The sequence below is a fragment of the Lissotriton vulgaris genome, chromosome 2_1 (assembly GCF_964263255.1).
Source record: "Lissotriton vulgaris chromosome 2_1, aLisVul1.2, whole genome shotgun sequence".
Taxonomy (NCBI): Eukaryota; Metazoa; Chordata; class Amphibia; order Caudata; family Salamandridae; genus Lissotriton; species Lissotriton vulgaris.
In genome coordinates, this window is record NC_141687.1 from 1,759,768,130 (window position 1) to 1,759,791,992 (window position 23,863).

At 46.7% G+C, this 23,863-nt stretch overlaps 1 protein-coding gene across 1 annotated transcript in view; it reads left to right on the forward strand.

The window, feature by feature from the left end:
- The window catches only part of PGGHG (protein-glucosylgalactosylhydroxylysine glucosidase), a 328,346-nt gene that overhangs the window by 276,764 nt on the left and 27,719 nt on the right, over window positions 1-23,863 (forward strand). Inside the window, exon 12 of the mRNA XM_086957811.1 lies at window positions 11,420-11,517. Within this exon, the coding sequence (XP_086813937.1) occupies window positions 11,420-11,517 (98 nt within the window). The remainder of the gene's footprint in view (window positions 1-11,419; window positions 11,518-23,863) is intronic.

Here is a 23,863-nt window from a genome sequence, read left to right on the forward strand (position 1 = left end):
CCGCGCCGGGCCCAGCATAATCTAGTGCATGCTTGTAAAAGTAGGCTCAGTTTGGATGCTGAAGATCCCTTGTTTCAAACTTGGACTCCTTAAACCTCATTCCTTGTGGCTGTCACACTTCTTTTAAACTCTCCTAACATATACTTGAAGTTTGCCTGCTCACTAAATAAGTGCCTCATCTGGCTACTTCTCAAACTATTTGAATCTCACAGTGATTGAAGAAGACCGCATGAATGTCACCGTTCTAGCAAGTCCATTGAAATGCATGTAATAGTAAATACAGGCTGCATTAAATTGTAATGCATTCTTTCTAGAAATGTGCTTTTTGTTTTCACAATTTCACAGAATATTGTTCAGAAACATAAATAAACAAACACAACTCGGAAATGTTGTTGTAAAGTCTTTAGAAGCGCAGTGTATAGAATTCCAACAGAACATTCAGTGAATTAACCTATTACACTCTTTAAAAGTGTGCTTCTCTGTATTTTACCATTATTATGATATATCTCACTTGTAGATTCTCAGGTTGGAATAATAATAATACTCCATTATGGATGCGTGCTTCGCTCCATATATTCTGTATCCTGGTTCGATCAGGCAGTTCTGCTCTGTCTTATGATCCCTAACATCCTGTCCAGACATCGCCAACGAGCAGCTCGTGAGCTACCAGCAGCTCTCCAACTACCTCTGAGGAGCTCTCCTGGGTGCAACCCAGTCTAAGCTTTTGCTTGGTTAAATTATTATGTGTTTGCCAAAATTAAAAAGCATGTATCCGAGATGGAAATGCGTGAATTTTCAAAATGTATTTAAAGCTATTTTATGAGTTGGAGAGATTTATTACTATACTAGCAGCCCGTCCCGACGTTGTCCGGGTATGAATTGCTGCCGGCCAGTAGTATATTGTTTTGTAGGATTTCGTTTAGATAGCATTTCTTATCTGTGACAGGCCTGTGAAACGCTCCGATTCACAGTGCACTGCTGATGCACTTAAGAGTGCGCGTTCAGTAGTGTGTGAACTCGAGTTTCCCTACTTTATTTTTCCTTGCAATATTATATAGCGCGAACTCGACAACATGGCATGAGCACAATTTACATTACAGAAGAACACATTCATTTGTGGTAGGCACGGGGAGACAAAGCAATTTGCCTGGAATCACAGGATGTTGAGCATATGCCGAGATTCGAACATAGCTCCCCTGCTCTAAAGTTCACAATTCTAGAACTTGTGGTGGGAGGTGTGTCTAAAAGTGTATGTCGGTGCTGGCCATCAATGAGAGAGACCTGTGCATTTTTCAAATGGGTGGTGAAAAAATATGAGTATGTTGCTGGAGATGTGAGCCGCGGTGCCACCAATGTACTTACCGGGGGAGGGTAAACACCCATTATTCCGCAACTTTCTTTCCGCATACCATCACTCCGCATACTTTCATTACGAAAGTACCATGACTCCGCAATGCCATTATAACGCATGGCATTACATTTTATATGCTTTTACCACGCATACATTTACAACGAAATTTGTTGTAAATGCATGAATGGTAAAAGCATGTTTTTTTTAATGTTTGGATAAGGTAAGTATGGGTATAGGGGTATATGTTTTGGGGTACTGAGGTATATGTTTTGGGGTGTTTGGGTATTTTAAGGGTTCAGATATAATTTTGGTTATGGGGTACAGGGGTAGTTTTAGGGTTTAGGGATAGGTATGGGTTTTGGGGTACAGGGGTATTTTTAGAGTTCAGGGCTAGGTTTGAGTTTTGGGGTATAGGATTATTTTTAGGATTCAGAATTAGGTTTGGGTTTTGGGGTACAGGGGTATTTTAAGGGTTCAGGCCTAGGTTTGGGTTTTGGGGTACAGGTGTATTTTTAGGGTTCAAGGCTAGGTTTGGGTTGTGGGGTACAGGGGTATTTTAGGGTTCAGGGGTAGGTTTGGGTTTTAGGTACAGGGGTATTTTTTGGGTTTAGGGATAGGTTTGGGTTTTGTGGTACAGGGTATATTTATAGGGTTAAGATGGGTTAGTGTTTAAAGGTGTTGGGGTTTTTTAAGGAGTAAGGGTGGGTTATGATTATGGGGGGCAGGTGTATTTAAAGGGAGCAGAGTGGGATTAGCACACGATATGAGACATGGCATGAAGGGCGGAACGCACCATACGCCCCCAGCATTTGTCACGCCCCCAGCATACGCCCACAGCACAATGTAGACACGCCCACAAGGGACTACTTTGCTGGCAAGGTTCTTTTACCTTTTAAATATATATGGTGGGCATCTGCATAGCCTATGTCCTTCTGCTGCAACTGCCCTTTCCAACGATGTATTGGGTGTTGTGATTGGTGCTGTGGTTCCTGAGATTACCGGCCTCAAAGGCTTGGGCTCTCTCTTTATTATATTAGTATATATTATTACCTTGGTGCCACTGTATTACAGATATGGCTGTTGTGTATTACCCATGTAGAGGCATTGCAATTTGATAATGCTTTTTAGGTCTCATTTTGAAGGAGCATTTACAATAAAGGGCTTGGAGCCAGCCCATTGTAACTGTTCATTGGCTGCATTGTCACTCTTCTTTGCTGCCTCTTAATTGGCCAGTGTATGCCGGGTGTCACTTCCTTTTCTTTCTTTGGAGTATAGACCAGGCACAGATTGATTTGACTTAACTAGTGTCTGTCCAACGCTTGTGCTGTGGTTTATATACTATTTCTATCAATGCTGCACTTTTTAGGTCGAAGCCTTCACTGCAGGGCATTGCCCTGCTGCAGGCAAAGACCTATTGTGAACAGGAGAATTTCAGTGCTGCGTGAAACCACGCCCCCTTTTTCCATTGGCAGGCCTCACGAAATGGAGGCCTGCCATTGGAAAAAGCTCCTGTTTAGCAGATTTGTCTGCTCTGCATCCCGCCTCTCGAGGACTCCATGACCTGCCTTACGGTAGCACAACAATATTTTCAGAAATATTGCCTTGGCAACCATGAGGCAGGTCAGGGAGTCCTGGAGGGGCGGGATTCAGTATCCTGTTTCCTCGGCGGTGGAGCAGGTAGGGGAGGGGCGGTGCTTGTTATGTCACTGCAGTCAAGGAAAACGAGTTCGAGTCTTTTCGCTTTATAAAGAATATGTCCGCGTAGGTTGTAAAGTTTTGCAGCTGACAGGTGTATGTAATGTACTCCGATTGTAGACCACATTCGAATCACAACAAATTTGTTCGGAGACACTCCTGAATGACTATTTTATTCCAGGAGTAAAGCTCCTTGTTTACTCAGCCCCTGCTTTACTCCTGGCATTCAGGCGCGAGACAGGAGTATTCCGAGAGGAAGCCACATCTATTCCCAGTGATATCTTCACAAGTTTCTGTTTGGATTGCCGCTCTGAGGTATCGTGACTTGGAATATCAAGGGCTCCTCTCGCGACGCGGGCCTGTCATGGCACACTTTCGCTGCGGAGTCCTCGCGCCTCGAAAGGAAACGCCTGAGTCACCTCAGCCCCCAGGCAGTGCGCCAGGGTCTTGCCCTCCCTACAGAAGCGCTGCGCCTTAAGGTTGAACTGGGACCGCCGTTAAGAGCCGCCGTTAAGAGCCGCCGAGCGAGCGCTCCGGAGGTAACCAGGCGCTTTCCAGATTTCAGAGCTGCGTTCATTTTTTTAATTCGCCGATAGCCCATCTGCTGCAGGTGGAATGTAAACCAGCATGTGTGGTTTATGTAACCTTGACAGTAAAAGCGATTCTGTGATTAACACAATTCCATATTTAGCCTTTTATAATGTAAAATCAAAAGTACTTCCGGAAAAAGAAAACTGTTCTTGCAGTTTGTATTTAAGAACACGAGTGTTGTGTCTGGTACGGCGCAGCTCTGCTCAGTCAAACGCCTCGAGGCTCTTTTCGGATGAGGCGCATAGGGCACGCACTGATCTTCGAAAAGGTGACTGTTGTGGGGGATTTGTGGTGAGATGGTTGTATTTGGTGCAGTCGGTCTTAGGGGAGCGTGTTCCTTGGACTTCCAATCGTGGGCCTCCTGTGGAGAACAGCATGATGAGCCTTTAGCAGGAGAGAGCAGGCCCCCTCCCAGGCTGCGGGACTGTATCTTGGGCTTACCCGTCGAGGTTCTTGTCATCTACCTGGGCACTGCCTGGAAGTCCTGGTACCAATTCCTGGGTTTGGGCAACAGACGCTCGATGAATGTAGCACATGTCGCTCATGTTTTGCGCTTACGCAGATGACATGTTACCGCTCAGCAGTGCAGTGTAGATGTATTATTGCTTTACCCATGGTGTGGTAGGCACTGCAGCGATGCTACTGTGGTATGGTATTTGTTTCAATGTTTCTCATGGGAGAGTGCTTACTGACTCACCCTGCTAACGTTTCAATGGAAAAAATGTTGAACAAGACATCAGTAAAAAGTATAATATTATAAGGAAGTAAGTACATCTTTTGTTCTGCTGCTCATATAATACATTGGTCTGCAATTGCATTTATATAGTGCTTCATACCTCCGACCAGGCGCTGACCCTCATTAGTGGATGGGTAACACGTTACACTTTAGGCAGTGCTTGGTTGCAGTATTGTTGATTTGAAATGTGGTCTACGCGTGAAGTGTTGTGGTGACCAGAGCAGTTCTTTTATGTTCACACTTGTCGCTGCCTATGTTCTCAGTGGAAAATACCCACTTTTTGCTTCAAGGAGTCTAAGCAAAGTGCAAAGCTGTGGTATAATGAAGAGAAACTGGAACTTTAGGCTTAGCAATGTTAGCCAAAGACAGCCATGTCTCAAAGAAGTTGTACAATCAGATACTTAGTTTGCCCTGCTTTCTTTATCTATTCATTGCTCTCAAAGTCCAGTATTACCTCTGTAACGGAGACTGAGCTCTAGTTAAGGAAGGTCTAAGTTGAGCTCTGTCTGGCCAATGGACATTGTGTTGGGTCGCAAAGATTTTTTCAAGACACTTTTAAGTACAGTCACTCTCTTGGCCCCCATCATTTCTTCATGTTTTTGCCATCAACTGAGTTTGCATCTCGTGCTGGAGCTTACAGTTTCTGCGACTACTAGCAATATGAGTTGTCACGGAGCACAGCAGTTGCGAGTGTTAATATTACACAAGTCACTAGTGCTCAAGTCAGTGGTACTCTTGCTGCAAGCTCAGAAGCGTGAAAGGCAGAGTGGACTGTTTTAGAATGCAAATGTTATGGCATTCTTTTATGTATGTATTTGCATCATTGTTGTCTTCTCTATGTGGACATTGTACTGACCCAGGAGAGTCCTAAAAGGGTTTCTGCTAATATCAAGTACCTGATATTTGAAGTCGCTCTCACTCTGCATCCCAATTATTCCTTTCAAACCCATCGAAAAGCAGTTGAAGTGGTCTACATAGCATTTATCGCCTCAGTCGCAATGCGCTATTTAAGAGTGTTAGTCTTGAATCTTGTTTTGCACGATGATGTTGAAGCTGCGAGTGCACGCCATAGATTCCATAGACTGTCAAAGAAGGATTAAGAGAGATAATCTGTCAGTGACACTATAGCTCATCGGAGTCCCTTGAATCAAAGCGTATGTTATGTAGATTTCATGTGTGCATTAAGATGGATAATCTCTTAGGTGACACTCCGAGTCTTGAGATAAGTGGTCGTGGCAGATTCCGGGCATGGATTTCAAGGGATAACATAATCTTAGCAATGCTGGACAAGAGGAAGGCAAGTAAGCCTGGTTACCACTCTACTGAAAAAATAAACTGGCGAGGGACGCAGGCACACACAACGATCATTTCAGTGCACAATCTTTCCCATGGCACACCTGCCTTTGTTTAAGTGGAGCATGATGCCTAGCAGGTGCACAACATTCTTTTAAGGGTGTGATTCTTCTTCGAGGAACTTCTTTTTTCCCCTTGATCATTAATTCTCTGTTGGAAAGACATCAAAGCTCGTCCCTACTTTTCATGGATGTGGTGCAGTCATTTCAAAAAAGATCAACAAACATAAAAAAAGTGCTCCACACATAAAGGGTGGCCTCTAATCAAATGTGGTTGCTTGTCATTGTTACATGCCTAGCCAAATGAACGCTATTCCCGTTTTAGTGTATTATGCTTTAAAATGTCTTTTTTAGGTCTCGCCTCTCAATGCGCAAGCGCATTGAGCAGAGCGAGACTATAGCGTCTTAAACAGACTTTACCTAACTGGGCGATTTGGTGCTGTACCCGTGGCTTTTAGGTCAATGCGCAAACGCATTGACCTAAAATGCGCGTGCACATCATCAAATCGCCGTCTGTTCCCTCAGCCGCACTCCTCCCACACTTTTGAAGTGAAGCTTAGCTTCACTTCAAAGGCCCCTGCTGCTTTCACACCCTCTCCCCGCTCCGCCCCCTCCCCTGCCCGCCGTGTCGCATTTCTCCTCCCCCCCCTTCTCTGCCTTCCCTCCGTCGCTCGGCCCGATCCCCTGCCTGCCATGTCGCATTTCTCCTTCCCCCTCCCCTTCTCTGCCTTCCCTCTGTCTTGTTTACTTTCCAGGTCCGTAAGCGACTAAGAAGTGCTCTGTGCTCCGTGAGTGGTTCAAAACTATATACAAACGTCAACCTATACGTTAAATATTATGCTCATGTTTGATGACAAGCAGTGCAACGGTAGAAGTTACTCTTGTTCAAATCCATAAGCGACAAAATGTGCTCTATGCGTTCCGTGAATTATTTAAAATTACACTCCTGTTGGTAACAGGATCTTTGTTGAGCCGCGTTGGTGCTTAGCGGTGTTTAAAGAAATGGTAATACTATTAAAGGCGCACCATTACCAACATTACTACGCTGTTGGATTTTAAGGTTACCGCTGTCTTCCGTTCAGCTTGTATGTCGCGTCTCTCTCCGCTATCGGGTTCAGTGGGTGTGTCATTATGCCGGATGTGCGGTTTAAATCTCTACCGCTAGATTTCAATTATCAGTGAAAACGGACTATACTCGCGGTAGGATAGCCGCGATAAATAAAGTTATGTGAAAATTACACTCCTGTTGGTAACAGGATCTTTGTTGAGCCGCGTTGGTGCTTAGCGGTGTTTAAAGAAATGGTAATACTATTAAAGGCGCACCATTACCAACATTACTACGCTGTTGGATTTTAAGGTTACCGCTGTCTTCCGTTCAGCGCGTATGTCACGTCTCTCTCCGTTCAAAGCAAAGCTGCAACATTAGAACTCAGGACAATGCGCTTTTCATCTCGGCCGGGCCTTTTTTTGAAAGGTTCCAGCTGGAATCTTTTTTGCGCGCGAGCCATGAATTTCTCGGCTCCGCGGTGTTTCAAAGCTTTGTGCGGAATTAGAAAGTTTTTTTTAGTTTTCTTGTTCAAGAACAAAAATGCAGTGTTTTTCCAAATCTGTCGATATTGATCACTGTGAATTGTCATGTGTACAATTACACAAGACGCACACATGATGCGAGGTCCGGTTTGTGTGTTTGCTCTGGCAGGTATCGGGGATTTATAAATCGAGGGTGGTAAAATTACATAACACGCTGGCTTTTCGCAAAGTGAACTGGCCTTCGAATGCTTTGCTAAAGTGTGCTTTAAATGTGAACGCCTCGGGGTTCACTGCAGCCAGTCGAATCTCGGCCATTTTTAAATAAATTGAGACTGGAAACCATTTTTTAGCTCAACACACACACGCCTACGGACACGCACACAATGGTGCAAACGCGCGCGCACAGACACATACAGAGAAACACACTTGCACGCATATAGACACACACACTACACACAATAGCATGCACATTCACATTAACGCAGGCACGTGCGAGCACACATACACACGAACATACATGTCGTTTTGCAAAGAGACTCCCACAGATGATGATAAACACCCGCAGGCACGCATTCACACGGAAACAGTCGCAAACACACAAACACTTTTACAACAGATGTCCCTTCAACCATTTTCGAACAAAGAATGACAGAGACACACAGACCTTCCCAGAATAAATGCACGTGAAAACGGACAGACACGCACCAGGACACACTACACAGACGCACACTGTAGGGGTGTAACAATGTCCTACCACTCACGCCTCCAGGGTCACCAGGTCACGTGCATGTTACCCACCTGTGTGCCACTGCTGTTATTTCAATAATGCCCTGCTTTGCTGATACAAGGCTTCTAGACAATATGCACAACCACCCCATCCACCACCACCACCGCATCCACCACCACCACCACATCCACCACCACATCCACCATCACATCCACCACCACATCCACCATCACCTCCACATCCACCATGACATCCACCACCACCACCACATCCACCACCACCGCATCCACCACCACCACCACACCCACCACCACTACATCCACCACCACATCCACTACAACCACCACCCCATCCACCACTACCACCACCACCGCATCCACCACATCCACCGCATCCACCACATCCACCGCATCCACCACCACATCCACCGCATCCACCACCACATCCACCATCACCACCACATCCGCCATCACATCCACCACCACATCCACCATCACCTCCACTACATTCACCACCCCATCCACCACCGCATCCACCATCACCACATCCACCACCACCACCACATCCACTACCACCACCACATCCACCATCACCTCCACATCCACCATGACATCCACCGCCACATCCACCACCGCCACATCCAACACCACCGCATCCACCACCACCACCACCACACCCACCACCACTACATCCACCACCACATCCACCACAACCACCAACCCATCCACCACCACATCCACCACCACATCCACCATCACGTCCACATCCACCATGACATCCACCGCCACATTCACCACCACATCCACCACCACCGCATCCACCACCGCATCCACCACCACATCCACCACCACCACCACATTCACCATCACCTCCACATCCACCATGACATCCACCGCCACATCCACCACCACCACATCCAACACCACTGCATCCACCACCACCACCGCATCCACCACCACCACCACCACACCCACCACCACTACATCCACCACCACATCCACCACAACCACCAACCCATCTACCACCACCACTACATCCACCACCACATCCACCATCACCTCCACATCCACCATGACATCCACCACCACATCCACCAAATCCACCACCACCACCACCACCGCATCCACCACCGCATCCACCACCACATCCACCGCATCCACCACCACCGCATCCACCACCACATCCACCATCACCACCACATCCACCATCACATCCACCACCACCACATCCACCATCACCTCCACCACCACCACCACCACCACATCCACCATCACCTCCACATCCACCATGACATCCACCACCACATCCACCACCACATCCACCACCACCACCACATCCACCACCACATCCACCACCTCATCCACCACCTCATCCACCACCGCATCCACCACCACCACATCCACCATACCCACCACCACATCCACCACCACTTTCACCACATCCACCACCACCACATCCACCACATCACCACCACATCCACCATCACCACCACCACCACATCCACCACCACCATATCCCCCAGATCCACCACCACCACATCTATATGTATGTGGCTCTGTGTGTGTGTAGGTGCAAATGCAATGTTCTTGGATTTTCGTCACAAGAAAATACACTGAACATAATCTTCACAAAAGTTGTTTACAAACGTTTAAGCTATTGACATTATAAATTACAATAACTTTTATTTAAGTATTAATTATTTACAAAATTAAAAGCCATTGTTATTTGTAATATCAATACATCTAAGTCACGTAAATACAACACACATTGCATTACAAATGCTATAGGTGTCACATTTGCAAAAGTTAGAACTATTGACATTGTAACTGACAAAGCTATTAATTTTGCTACTTTCAAAACCAACACATAAATAAAAAAAGTGTCATTTACAATACCAATAGCTCAAACTTTCCTAATGCGAGACCTATTGCATTTCCAATGCTTGTTATATACATCTTTTAAAAATATTTTCATATTGCTTGTCACTGTACATGTACAAGTTTCAGTACACGTCCTCTTTTCCAGTTCTCATGCTGCTCACTCCATTCTTTCTGTTTTGAGATGCATTTTTTGACAATGTTTATCTATGCCTGCAAGCTTTTCTTGTACAACAAAAAAAAATACATTTTACGTTATTTGGATTAAGACGTTATAATGCATAAATAACATACTAACAACACATTTACACTTTCATGATGCTTGCTGCCGCATGTTGATTTTCGTTGCCTTTCCACCATTCATCCTGTTTATGCCTCATACCTTCCCATTTTAAGTTTGATTCCTTGTTTAAGTTACTTATACCACAACTTTACTACTCTATAACACTCTACACCACTCCACGACACTCTACTGTATGCACTCCACTCCATTCTACTCTATGCCACTCTACTATATGCCACTCAACTTTATGCCACTGCACTCTATGCCACTCCACTCTACGCCAGTCCACTCTAGGTCGCTCCAATCTACGCCACACTACTTTATGTCATTCTACACCAGTCTATTCTGTTCACCACCCCACACCACTCTACTCCATTGCCACTCGATCTACCCTACACAACTCCATGCAACGCCCATCTACCCCACGCTACTCTACACTATTCTACACCACTCCATGCCACTCTATTCTGCACTACTCTACTCCACTCTACACCAGTCTACTCTTCACCACTCCATGCCACTCTACGCCGTTTCACACCTCTTTACGCCATGCTACTCCATGATACTCAATCCCATTCTATTGTACACCACTCCATTCCACTCTGCACCACTCCAGTGTACTCCAGTTCACTCTACTCTACGCTACTCCACTCCACTTTCCTCTACACCAATCTGCTCCACTACACTCTACTCCCCTCTATGCCAAGGGACTCTATGCCACCTCACTGCACGCCATTCTATATAACTCTACTCTCCATCACTCTACACCACTCCACTCTTTGCCACTCCAATCTACTCCACTCCATATGCCACTCTATGACACGCCACTTTATAGGCCAAGGCGAGACCTATTGGCTTTTCCAATGCTTGTTTTCTTTACTGCTGACAACCCTGCCTAATGCACTGATGGCCATCTTAGATTGTGTGGTCACTATTATATCATTAATATTAGTAGCTTCGGATGATGTTCTTATTACAGAACATTTTGGAGACCCCTGATCTTCTCCCCTTTAAGCCACATTGGAAATCTAATGTTGGTTTGTCAGGTTAACTTCTTGGATATAGAATGAGGTAACAGTGTTCAGCAGGCTTTGGACATGATAAAAAGTTACTCATCATCATTTAAAGGAATTCCACCAGGCCCTAATCATATGTTTGTGATGGTAAAATGTCACTTAATCTGTTAAATTTTCAGATAAAAAATGCAAGTGTTGTCAAAATCAGTTGTGAATTCCACAAAGTTCTGGGCATGAGTGCTTTATTTTACCTTTTGATAGATTTGGACGGAGAATGCTGATGGATCTGGAGCAGTGAATTTCCTGACAGGAATGGGTGGATTTTTGCAAGCTGTGCTCTTTGGATATACTGGATTCAGGTGAGAGTATGTGTTGGAGCAACAGATGCACACATACACACACACAAGTATAAAAATAAGTGTGACTATTCTTTGAGAAATCGGGGGCTTAAGATTTGTAGTCAAGCTCAGAAAAAGTTATTATGTTCATACATTAAAAAACTCAGACTCATCTATCCCCCTCTACTTATTATGACATCTTGCATGATATCACCAGTAACCAAATTCCTAAACCAAGCCATTGTTTAGAATGAGCACCAAAACAATTCACAGAAATTCTCAACATATAAGTATTTCTCATACATATTTATTATGGTTGAATGCAGACCCTTACTGGATTTTAGCATCCATCGGGTTAATTATATAGGACCTAATATTCTGTGGCATTGATGACCAGATCACCACTAAGTGGAATCACTGTAATATTTGTGCTAGTCATTGAAATGAAAAACCCTAGGTCAAAGGTTCAGTGTGCCTTATTTGATGCAGATTGGTTCATTTTGCCAAGGTTTTAAGGCAAAAATTATGTTTTCATGTTTTAACAAAAATACAAGTAGAAATCCATAGTTGTAGCACAGTAATGACTGATTCTAGTTTCACGAAATTTGAAAGGGATTGGCCCAAGGCACTTGGTTGAGAATTTCTAAGGACTTGGGTGCATTTTGTTTTTTCTTTTAGTATTCTTTATATTGCTTTATTTTCATTTTATTTTTCACATGATGCAATGAACACAGCAGATGTTACAGCACTTTACCTGAAGTTGGTCGAGGAAAAATGACAATGAGTTTTTAATTGCCTGGCTTATTTATAAAAATAGATATACAACACAATTACACCATGAGATAAATATCATGAAAAATGTACCGTGCGGGGCAGTAGAACAAAAGGTATGAGTTTAGATCCTCGTTAAAACATATGCATGTTAGGCAGTGTGTAAAATAGGTTTGCTGGACTTACATTTAAAGATCTGGAGTGACAGTGCTAATCTTAAATGAGTGGGAAAAAGTTTTCAAAATAATGGGACACTGAAAATGAGTGTACAAGAGCCATCATTTTAATTATGCAGTGTGTCTTACAATGTGGTTTAGACTGACTTCTCAGAGCGCCCTTTTTGTTAGACAACTCTATTTTCTGTGTGAGGTAGGTGAGAGAAATTAGGCAGATGGGCTTGTAAATGATGCTGGCTATCCGATTTGAGGGGTAGCAATTTTGTAGCATAAAAATACGGACATTCTGTTATTTTTTTTTAAATTGATGATGATCACCCCCTAGTCAAGTGAAAGAAGTTCTGAAGTAGAGCTAGACCATACTATAGTGCATCTTACGCTTCATTTTCAAATAGAACATCTCCAGAGCTCTACGGTGGTCTTGAAGTCCTGTGAAGGAATCACAATTTTGAAGTTGTATGATATCTTAGATGAAGTCTGGCACCGTTGGCGCTTTCGTTAAGGTGAAGGTTGCAGGATTTATAAAAAATGATGTTGAGAAGTTTTGCCCAGTTACAATTTTATGGAAGAATTCAGTTCCTAAAATACTTCAGTCCATTCAAGAGGTGGACACTGTTAGAAATGGGGTCTCTAGTTGACAGAGGCTTGCACTTTGTCCAAGAGGGATTCACCACCCATATCAGGGTAAGTCAGATACACTCACTAAATTACCCTGTTCTTACTCTCTGGTAGCTTGGCACAGAGCTTTCAGGCTTAACTTAAGAGGCAATGTGTGAAATATTTGTGTAACACACACATTAGGGGAACTCAATCAAGACAACACAAAAAGATTCCACACCGGTTTAGAATAACGAAGAACATGTTTCTGAGTAAAACAAGACCAAAATGACAAAAATCGAATGCCTAGAAGTCGAGATATGATTTCTTAAAGAATAAATGCAAAAACAGTGCTTAGAAGTGAATAGCGCTAAAAGTTACTTGATGTCGCACTAGACCAGGGTAAATCTGAAAAGTCAAGCCAACTGCGATGGAGCTCAATTCAGATACAGTTTCAAACAGATCCAGAGGAAGTTTTACCTTATCAAGTTGAGCCAAGAGTCCCATTCGCAGGAAGAGGTTCACCGGGACACAGTGAGCATTGCTGACAATGACCTGGTGGGCAAGAAGAGTCAGCCGGGTGTTGCGGACAGCAGATGAAACCTCGAGGTGGCTTTCTGTAATAATCATTGTGCTAGGAGATTATGCTGAGTCAGCTTGTGCTGATCATTTGTGTGAGCGGCGCAGTCCCAGTATGAACAGGCCCATTTGCGGTCATGAAGAGCTCAAAAGCTGAATTTAGAGGGCCCAATAGCTGTAGATGACAAAAGCAGCTGCAAAACCCACTTTCAAGGACCAGAGATTGAAGGGAGCTTCTCAGGCACGGGTAGGACTCACAGAAGACAGAGTCTGGAAGATCGAGCAATCTTTTGTGTTCCTGAGATTCCAGAAAAAGGAGTTAAGCCAGCAAGCCGTTGGAGTCACTCTGGGTTCGGTCCTTGGCCTCAGCAGGGCAGAGATCAGTAGGCAGTAGTGCAGCTCAGCAAAGCAGTGAAGCAGTTCCTCGGAATAGTCAGTTACAGCAGAGTGGCAATCCTTCAGCACCACAGCCTTTACTCTACTGTACTGATTTGGTAGAACTAGAGTCCTAGTACCTATCCTCAAAAGTGCCTTTGATGTAGGGGGTGACTTCAAAGAAACTCTCTCGAGTGCACAGGAATCCCTTTCAGCCCAGCCCTGGCTCCAGACCACCAGTAAATGGTAAATCAGCCCTTTGGAAGGGGGAGAGGTGGGTTACGATGTAAGTGTGATCCACCTCTCCCCCTTCCTGCCCAGGAAGGCTATCAGTATGCATATGGATGCCGATGTATCTTCTGTCACACCCAGCCCTTCCTGTGTTGTGGCTGTCTAGAGGTAATGCACAAATGGCAGCTGTCACCCAGACCAGATGTGTATTGGAGACAGGCTGCAAGGCACCCAGAGCAGTAAGGGCAGAGAAATGTCCAATTTCTAAAAGTGGCATTTCTAAAATGATGTTAAATCCAGCTTTACGATTAAATAGGATTTATCACCTCCATTCTAAAGATAATAAACATGAAGTAGCTGCGCCTTTCCAATCAGGAATTACAGCTTGAATGGTGTTGAAGGAATCCTCAATGCTAGCATATGGAAGAGTAGGCCTCGCAGCAGTGAAAAACAAATGTAGCTGTTGGACTTGGCCCCTTTTCCCCAAACGTTTTCGCTTTTCACCCCCCTGTTTAGGATGTCTCCCCCACGGTAAAGGAACTGTATAGGCCATGTGTGGTATGAGATGCCCTGTTGATGATGACAATGTAATGCAATGGTGTGAGCACTGGTCAATCCCACATCAAGAAAATGTACCCTGGTGAACTGCTAATTTTTAAAATGGATGCCATGGCTATGTGTTGTGCCACCTGACTGCAGTAGGTTAGCGGTCTAGTTGTTTGGTACCCAGCAGTCCCAGTATTTGGAGAGAAAGCCTGGCACCCAGGGTGCTCTACTCCTCCCCCTGAGCCAGTTAGAACTACTTCGCCTGAGAATTCTAGAATCTTCTGGCACTGCCTGGAAGGTCGGGTGAGGGGCATATAAATAAGGGGGTTGTGCCACCATGTGCAGAGATAGAGCTGGGACAGGAACGTGAGGAGACCTGCTGCCAGGGAATACCGCCACTTGGGCCTGTGTGCTGGACCCTGCGCCCATCTAGAACCCCTCTACTGTCCCCAGGGCTAGTGGAAACCCAACTGCAGGAGTTCAGGCTGCTGTGTAGGAGGAGGGGCACACTACAGTGGGGGATGGTTAAGGACTACCACCCTGTTTTGATGAGTTCCCACTAACTGCTGACCTGGCCCAGTAGTGCCTGCTGTTCTGTCCCCGGCCCCTGAAGGAGGAGGGCCCCCCTAGGTCCCTGAGGCTGGTGGGCCCTGGTGCCACGCAAGCTCTGCACCTAAAAGCGCCTGGAAGGGAAGGAGCTCCTCGCACTGGACCCCCACCCCCAGGAGGTGAAAGGTTACCCTGGGGCCCCCAAGGCTTGCTGTTGGGACGGTCCGCCCCCCTTGCGCTCTGTGCTACTGGAAGCGCTGTGCCCAGAAGAACTGAGCCTGTCAAGCACCATACCTCAAGCCCCAGCCAGAGAAGAGGAGCTGAGGCCTACCTGCCTAATCGCCACATGGAAGGGGCTGCTGGTATGCCCCCATGTCGTGTTGAATCAAGCACTGTGCTGGTAAAGCACTATTGTTGAAGGTGCTGCTGCCCTGCAAAGCGCTGTGAGTGTTTAAAGCGATGTATTGCCTTGGGAACTGCTGCTGGCCCAAGCGCTGTGAGCGCTGCTGTGTACTCTAAGCGCTGTGTCCCTTAAAACGATATTTCTTTCACCACTGCCGCCCGGGGTTACCTGTTCTGCCCCACGCTGTCCGGAGGTCTTCTGAGGGCCGGGGAACACCGCCGCCGCCCGGGCGCCCAGTCGAGAAGTTGCCGCTATCAACGCCGCGGCCTGGCGCTTGATTTGGGAGGTCCCCGCTGTGAAGGGCACCGTTGCGGTTGCCCCCGGAGCCAGGAGAGGGCCGCCGGAGTGAAGAGTGGGCTGTGCTAGGCCCTGAAGCCACCACCCGTATCATGTGGCTGGGGTGCCGGTGACGCCACCGGCCGCGCCCACCGCGCACCGATTGGCCGCAGCGGTCGCGCCCCCAAAAGACGCGCATCGATTGGCTGCCCGGCTGGGCAGCAGGAAGAGGCCGACGAGAGCCCCGGATCCCAGGAGGGAACCCGGGTGAAGCCTGAGGAAATGCGGGGGCCCCGTGTGGCCCGCAGAGATCCGGGGGGCACAGACCCTGCCCCGGGAGCATGACAGACCAGAGCGGGAGTCCCCCCTGGCGGTCAGAGACCCACAGCGCCAGCCTGTAAAGAGCGGGAGAGGGAGCCTCGAGGCATGGTGCCGGTGCCTGCCCCTCCCCCGCATCGTGTGAGAGGAACCTAGACACCGGGAGAGTCCTGCGGAGTGTGCAGCCTGCCCTGAGAGCCGGTGAGTGTAAGACTCAGTGGTGGTTGGGGGCTGGAGTCGGGGCACAGGGTCGGTGCCCGCCCCCGGGACCAGAGTTCTTTTGTGAGGGCTTTCCTAGGCCCCGAACTTATTTATCTGGACACCACTGCCCCGCTGGACAGAGGGCAGTGGCAACGACTGGGGGCAGTCTGGACCTCTGCGCCCCAGGTGGAGGGGGACACTTATAGGGAGCTCTGTTTGATCCCAGGTGCCCATCTAATGTGTTCCTGCCTGATGTTCTAGGCCTAAGGATACTGTCCCCTGTTTTAGCCTATACAAAGGGAACCTATGCTCATGGCTGATGCCCGGTACTAGTGTAATTGTGCAGCTATGCCAGGGATGTTGCACCTAGTGTGGTTCAGGCCTGTTGCTTATGTTGTTGATGCCATGTTTATGCACCCAGTGTTATCGGCCTAATGAGTTCATGCATGATGTGCTCTCACACCTAATGTTTTATCCTGTTACATGCCATGCACTATGCCTTGATGCTTCCCTTAAGGTGCCCATGGAGTTAATGCCCAACGTCTTATGCCAAAGTGATAATGCTTGATGGTTTGGGTTCACCTACGGTTCTATGCCATTTCTTTCTATGCACACTGTGTTTCCTGCCCCAGGATTTAGGTCTATGCCTGATGTTAGTGCTGGATGTCCTGTTAAAAGGTCTTATGGCAGATGATGGTGCCTGATGTTTCATGTCAATTGATAACGCTCTTTTTATTTCAGCCCTGGAAACGAATGGACTTACCTACCTTCTTTTTGCTTTTCCCATTTTCCCTGTAAATAATCCCCCTGGTATGCATTGCCCTGGCGCCCGTTGGCGCCCCATTGTGATTACTGGGTCTTACTTTTGCAGCTTGAAGACAATACAAGAGTTATTCTTTTTCATCCAAACCGGTGTTGTGTCTCTTTTTGTGCTGTGCCTGGTGTGTCGTCTGTGCATACTATGTGGATGCTTCACACATGTCCTCAGGAGTTTGGCCTGCCCTCTCTTACCCCATTTCTAACAGTAGTTATTTGTAACTGCCAGGACATGTAAAACTGAAAAGTACATGCCCTGTCTTTTAGTTACACCACCCTGCCCTTAGGGTTTCATAGGACCTACCTAATAGGTGACTTATGGGTGAAAAAAGGGGGTTAAAGGCTTGGCAAGTGGTTTTAAATTCCAAGTCAAAGTGGCAGTACACCTCACACACAGGCACTGCAATGGCAGGCCTGGGACAGATTTAAAGGGCTACTTGTGTGGGTGGCACAACCAGTGGTGCAGGCCCACTAGAAGCATTTAGATTACAGGCACTGGGTTCAAGGGCAACCACTTTACAAGGGACTTACTGGTAACCAAAATATGTCAGTCAAGTATGCACCAATGTCAACATGTTTAGGGGAGAAGCACATGCTCTTAACCACTGATTAGCAGTGGTAAAGTGCTCAGAGTCCAAAGGCAGACAAAAAGATACTGCAAAATGTGGAGGTCAGTCGACAAAAAGTTGGGGGAAGACGCTCGTTTAGAGGGTTTCTTGCCTGAGTTCCTGCTTCACTCTTCGCTACAGGAGTTGCTTTGAAGTCCCTGCTTTCATCCAGCTGACAGCGTGTGGGAAGAATCAACTGTGTGCCGCAGTGGAGGTGAGAGGCGCCGGCCGCGGGACTGCGAGGACCAGCATACACCAACTACAGCTGGGTCCTCTTCCCGCGTGAGCCGCGCCCCCTCCCAGTGCCACGCCCCCACCTGTGTTCTCATAACCTCTCGCGGCCCCCGCTTCGCGGGAGCCGCTCATTTAGAGGGTTTCTTGCCTGAGTTCCTGCTTCACTCTTCGCTACAGGAGTAGCTTTGAAGTCCCTGCTTTCATCCAGCTGACAGCGTGTGGGAAGAATCAACTGTGTGCCGCATGGAGGTGAGAGGCGCCGGCCGCGGGACTGCGAGGACCAGCATACACCAACTACAGCTGGGTCCTCTTCCCGCGTGAGCCGCGCCCCCTCCCAGTGCCATGCCCCATCTCCGCCAAAGGGAATAACAGCAAGGCCAGTAACGCGCATCGCGGGACGCAGCCCGGGCGAAGCCCGGGCCAAGGGCGGGCCCGTTGTTGCCCGTTAGTGACCGGAAGAGACGGGGCCCGGGCCACCCCCTTTGGCTTTGGTTTTCATCAGCTTTTAAATCATCTTACTCCAGAGTCTATTTTCCCGTAGCATACTTGCATCATGCCTACCAGAACCAGAAGTAACGCCAAAACCAAATCCAAGAACGCCCAAGCTGTAGCTCAAGTAACCGGACCAATCGATCTATTCATTTCACGGACCCACGAGGTAATCAACCAGAGCATCTCTCTTCTTGAAGAGTGTCACTGGACCTTATGAATGCGAAACGCTCGTCTTTGGGCATTTTAGCAACTGCAACTTCCCCCATTCACCAAACTCTCCCAAACTCTTCTCTCCCCGTGACTGTGATTGCTCGTGACATCAATACAGTCCCGTCCACAGTTGATTTATCTGTAACTCAATTCGAGTCTGACTTATCATCAACATCAGATAATTTAGAGGCATCTCCCGATCTAGCAGCCTGTCAAACACTCAAAGGATCTGACACCAACATAAATACCTACCTTCGAGGGGTAAGAGAAGGAGCCATCCCCAAACAAGGTAGTACAAACCCCATTGACAATGCAGCAGTTATGGCTTCTTTCCCTGGTCATGAGACGGAACCGGGGAGGGAATCATTAAATCAAACAACACAATCTGTGCAACTAATCACAACAACCCCACTAGAAACCAACCTCTTGCTTCCTACCACCTTTAACGAGGCTACTGACAACCCCTGTAGAACATGTAAAACTACCTCTCACATACTAACCGCAACAAAAGACCTCCTGGTACAGCACTTGAATCCTATACAATTAAGTATTAGGGCCCTTATTTATGAAAGACTTGCGCCGCCGGTGCGTCACTTTTAACATGGGAAAAAGTGACGCACCGGCGGCGCAAGTCCTTCATAAATAAGGCCCTAGGAATCTTGAAGCTCAACTGGCAATCCTCTCCACCACACTTCTTGCTACGAATGCACATTCTGTAACAAAAGGGCCGCGAAATGTGATTCAGCCCCCAAAAACATCTTATCAACAACAACCACCCAAAGTAATAAAACAACCAACTCTGATCATCCCACCCCCACAAAACCCAAAACATAACCCTCGAAAGCAAAATCCGCAAAATGTAACGCCTCGAGCACAACAGGTCCAAACAAATGTGGCGACGAAACAACATACACCTAACATTGGCCCGGTAATCCCCGGTACAACAGGGGCCACACCAGGAAATGTGATTCCAACTCACACCACTAAAAAGTCAACAACTTTACCATCTAAACCAACGGTCCGTCCCCAGTTGTCACCTAAAATGACCCCAAAAAAAATACCAGGAGCCAGGCGTCCAGTTCATCTGCCCCCAGAGGCCACGCCATATACAATCATACTCACTGGTGTACCCGAATTAACAGAAGATACCCCAGAAACTGCCTGGTCACTCACAAATAAGGTCATGCAATGGCTAAGCATCAACAGGCCATTAGAACCCCATCATTCTGGAGGGATCTCCACAGTCCGCAGGGTAGTTTGGGTAGGTAAAGCACCAAAGCCGACCCGCGGAGACTGTATTATTGTAACGTGTAGAGACCCTTCCACCGTGGATTACATTTGCTCTTGGCCCTCGCTGGAGAAAAAAGGAGGAATCGATGCTCGTCATCTTTCTTTCTTCTATCCCCCAACAAAACAACACCACTATACCCCAACCTGGAACTGGCACCAGCCCCAAAGTGAACAGTGGAAGTAGGTGGGGTATACCTATGACCACGGAAACAGAAACATACCTAGAGAATGGCCAAGGCAGTACTGGCAGGACAGACACTACCAATCATACGAAGGTTGGCAGGGCTTCCCCACACAAAATCGCTTCGACTGTCTAGAGATGGTGGATTGGCCGTTCTGGTCTGAATCCAAGAGTAAGAACATCAATATCACTTACCCACCAGTAAATCTAAGCCAGGAGCGACCTTCACCTAAACCTGTTTTGAAAGTAAAACAAACTCCCCTTATCAATGCAAATCAAAAGCCAGAGACAACCATAGATGTCTCCCTCAGTTCTACTAATGCCACGCTTACCATATCCACCGACCCCTTTGGGACTGGGCCCGATTCACACTTTCATCAACCAAAAGTTTTAAGAGATCCTATCAACCTTCCTCAGACCCAGACAGAGTACCCGACAGACACCCCGATAGTGAGTTCCTTGAGGGAATTACCTCTTTCCCACATATCCCCGGAACCCACTGATCTGAGTCTTTCCATTACATACTGGAACGTCGCAGGTCTGTCCTCTAAAATAACATCAGAGCTATGGCTTGACACAGCCAGGGAACACCAGATCCTCTGCCTGCAAGAAACATGGTGCACAACCCCGATACACCTAACGGGATACAAAACCCTCTTCACCCCAGCAGTGCAGGGAAACATGGGCAGGCCAAAGGGGGGCTCATGATCTATGTTGCCAATACTCTTCCCTTTAAATCCACAAGATTGTTAATAGAATCTCCAACATATCAAATTATGCAGATAATCACTACAAACGGTAACACCTATATTTTTATCAATTATTATAACAACTCGGGCCCATCGGATTGTTGGCCAAACTTAACAGAGATTGCTACATTCTTAACAACACTGCAAAATGATAACGACAAAAACACAATACACCTTATGTGGGGTGGCGACTTCAATCTCCCTCTGTGCCCAAATCATAAAAGAGAAATCTGTGGGCTGCAAAATGAACTTGGCAGCCCCATACCCCACTTTGTGCACTCGACTTGTGGAAGCAAGCTGAATGACATTATATTCTCCCTAGACTTGGATTTTGTGAACGAACTAGTAGACCCGCAGCAGGACTTTCTACCAACCTTCCATGGAAGAGGCTTCCTAACAACCATAGACTATATAATAGCCTCCCACTCACTTAAGGGGCAATTAGTAAACTTTGAAACTGGGACTAATCCAACGAGTGACCACTATCCACTTAGTGTAAGAATTATCATCAAACTGGTAAATGGCCACCCTGCAAAGCCGAGCCTTCTAACTCAGCATTCACTCACCATGAACAAAATAAATGGCTACACGGTCAAATGGGCCAAGATTGACCCGGAAGAGACAACGCAGAGGGTCCTCGAAAAATCCAAGCACTGGATATCTGAATGTACGTCCCTGGAGGCATCACCTCAAACAATCGTTAGCAGTTTCCAAAGTATCCAAGAAACAATAAGGAATGAACTATTTGTCAAGCTAAAAAAGAACAACAAGCCCCCTACCACGAGATGGTTTGACACCGCTTGTCGGAAGGCACTTTCAACTCTTAAAGAAGCCTTACATAGATCCACGAGAGACCCCCTAGAAATTTCTAATTTAAGAAAAGCATATAACTCTGCCAGAAGGGAACGTAAAAAACAAATCAAACAAGAACTTTGGTCACAATTGCATGACAGCTCCCAAAGAAAGGACAGCGCCCTATTCTGGCAAGTCATAAGATCTCCATTCTTGACCAATAGCACAGAAACCAAACACCTAGATGTGGCAGTAACTGAAGAAGATTGGGTCACCCATTTCTCAAAAATCTTTGGCCCACCGGCGGACCCTGTAGCAGATAATGTTACAGGAACAAACGAGGTCTATTCACCGGAAAACAACATCTATCCGATAAATATCCACTTCCACCTCAGTGAAGTTATTAAAGCAATCAGGGCATCAAAATCTGGCAAGGCTCCTGGCCCCGATGGAGTTCCAATGGACATCTTCCTGCACAATGTAGATTTTTGGTCACAGCTAATCACTCGGGTCATGTCAGCTGTAACCTCGGTCGGGCTTTTCAAGTCATGGTCAACATCAATCCTTTTACCCATCTTTAAAAAAGGCGACCGCAACGACCCAGCCTGCTACAGACCAATCTCTCTTCTGGACTCCATGGGTAAGATCGCGGGTCGAGTGCTACTGGACCATTTACAATCCTGGGCCCGGGAGAACAACATCATAACCGACCTACAATATGGCTTCCAGAAGGGGCTTGGGACTGTGGAACAGGCTCTTAACCTTGCCCTCTTGGCGGGGAAATACGTTGGCGCCAAAGGAGGTAACATCTTCCTCGTCTATGTCGACTTAAGCGCGGCATTTGACTGCGTCCAACACCCAAAACTCTGGCAAATACTCAGTGACCTTGGAGTGGACCCCCCATTAATAGCCTTTTTACGTGAACTCTATTCTAATGCCTCAGGGCGAGTAAGATTTGGTACCAGTGGTGAGCTGTCCCGTTCATTCCAAATAACGAAGGGAGTAAGACAGGGATGTGTACTGGCTCCCTTCCTGTTCAACCTTTACACAAACGGGCTTGAGCAGGCTATGCTGGAAGGGAGCCAGGACTTACCCCAGATAAATCCTCGTCCGATGCCAACACTGCTATACGCTGACGACTCAGTTATTTTAGCACGGATTCTGAATCAACTCCAGATACAAATTAACAAATATGCCACATTCATGGACTCACTCGGCCTCAAAATAAACATAAAGAAAACCTTTATAACGCACATTGGTCCTAGGGTCAAAAACACTAAACCGATAATGGTCGATAAAACGAAGCTGGAAAAAACCTCAGTCTACCCCTACCTGGGAATCTTAGTGGACGATGCGGTAAACTGGCGCCAGGCAATCGATGCCAGAAACCTTCACTTTCGTCGGGCAACATCGGCCTTGATTTCTTTCTCGAGGAAATTGGGGAAACCAGCGCCACCCGAACTTTTGACCATATATTACGCAAAGTGCCACAGTGTGGCTACCTACGGAGCTGGCGTTTGGGGATATGGGCGCATAGATCAACTACAAATAACAGAGAATGGCTTCATTAAATATGTTCTAGCCCTCCCCCAAAGTTCCCCGATACTAGCTTCTCATCGTGAGCTTGGTATGGAATATATTGTAGACACTATTCGCTCCCAACTAATTTTATTGTGGCACCGAATATGGACCAACCCTGAATGCCATCTAACTCGCTCCCTTATTATAGACTGCTTAGCCTTGTCAAACTGGCGTAAAATCTCTTGGTTGACCTATATCTGGAACTTCTTCAATGACCTGGGCCACAAGTCTTACTTCGATGATCCCGCTACGATTGAAGACATCTCCAGGAAACAACTAAAATCAATCTGTTTGGGTCACCTGAGAGAACTACGGAACCAAGCTGAGATTTTAAAACCCTCCAACGAAAAAATCTGTGCGCAACAATCCTGCAAAGGCATACAACCATACCT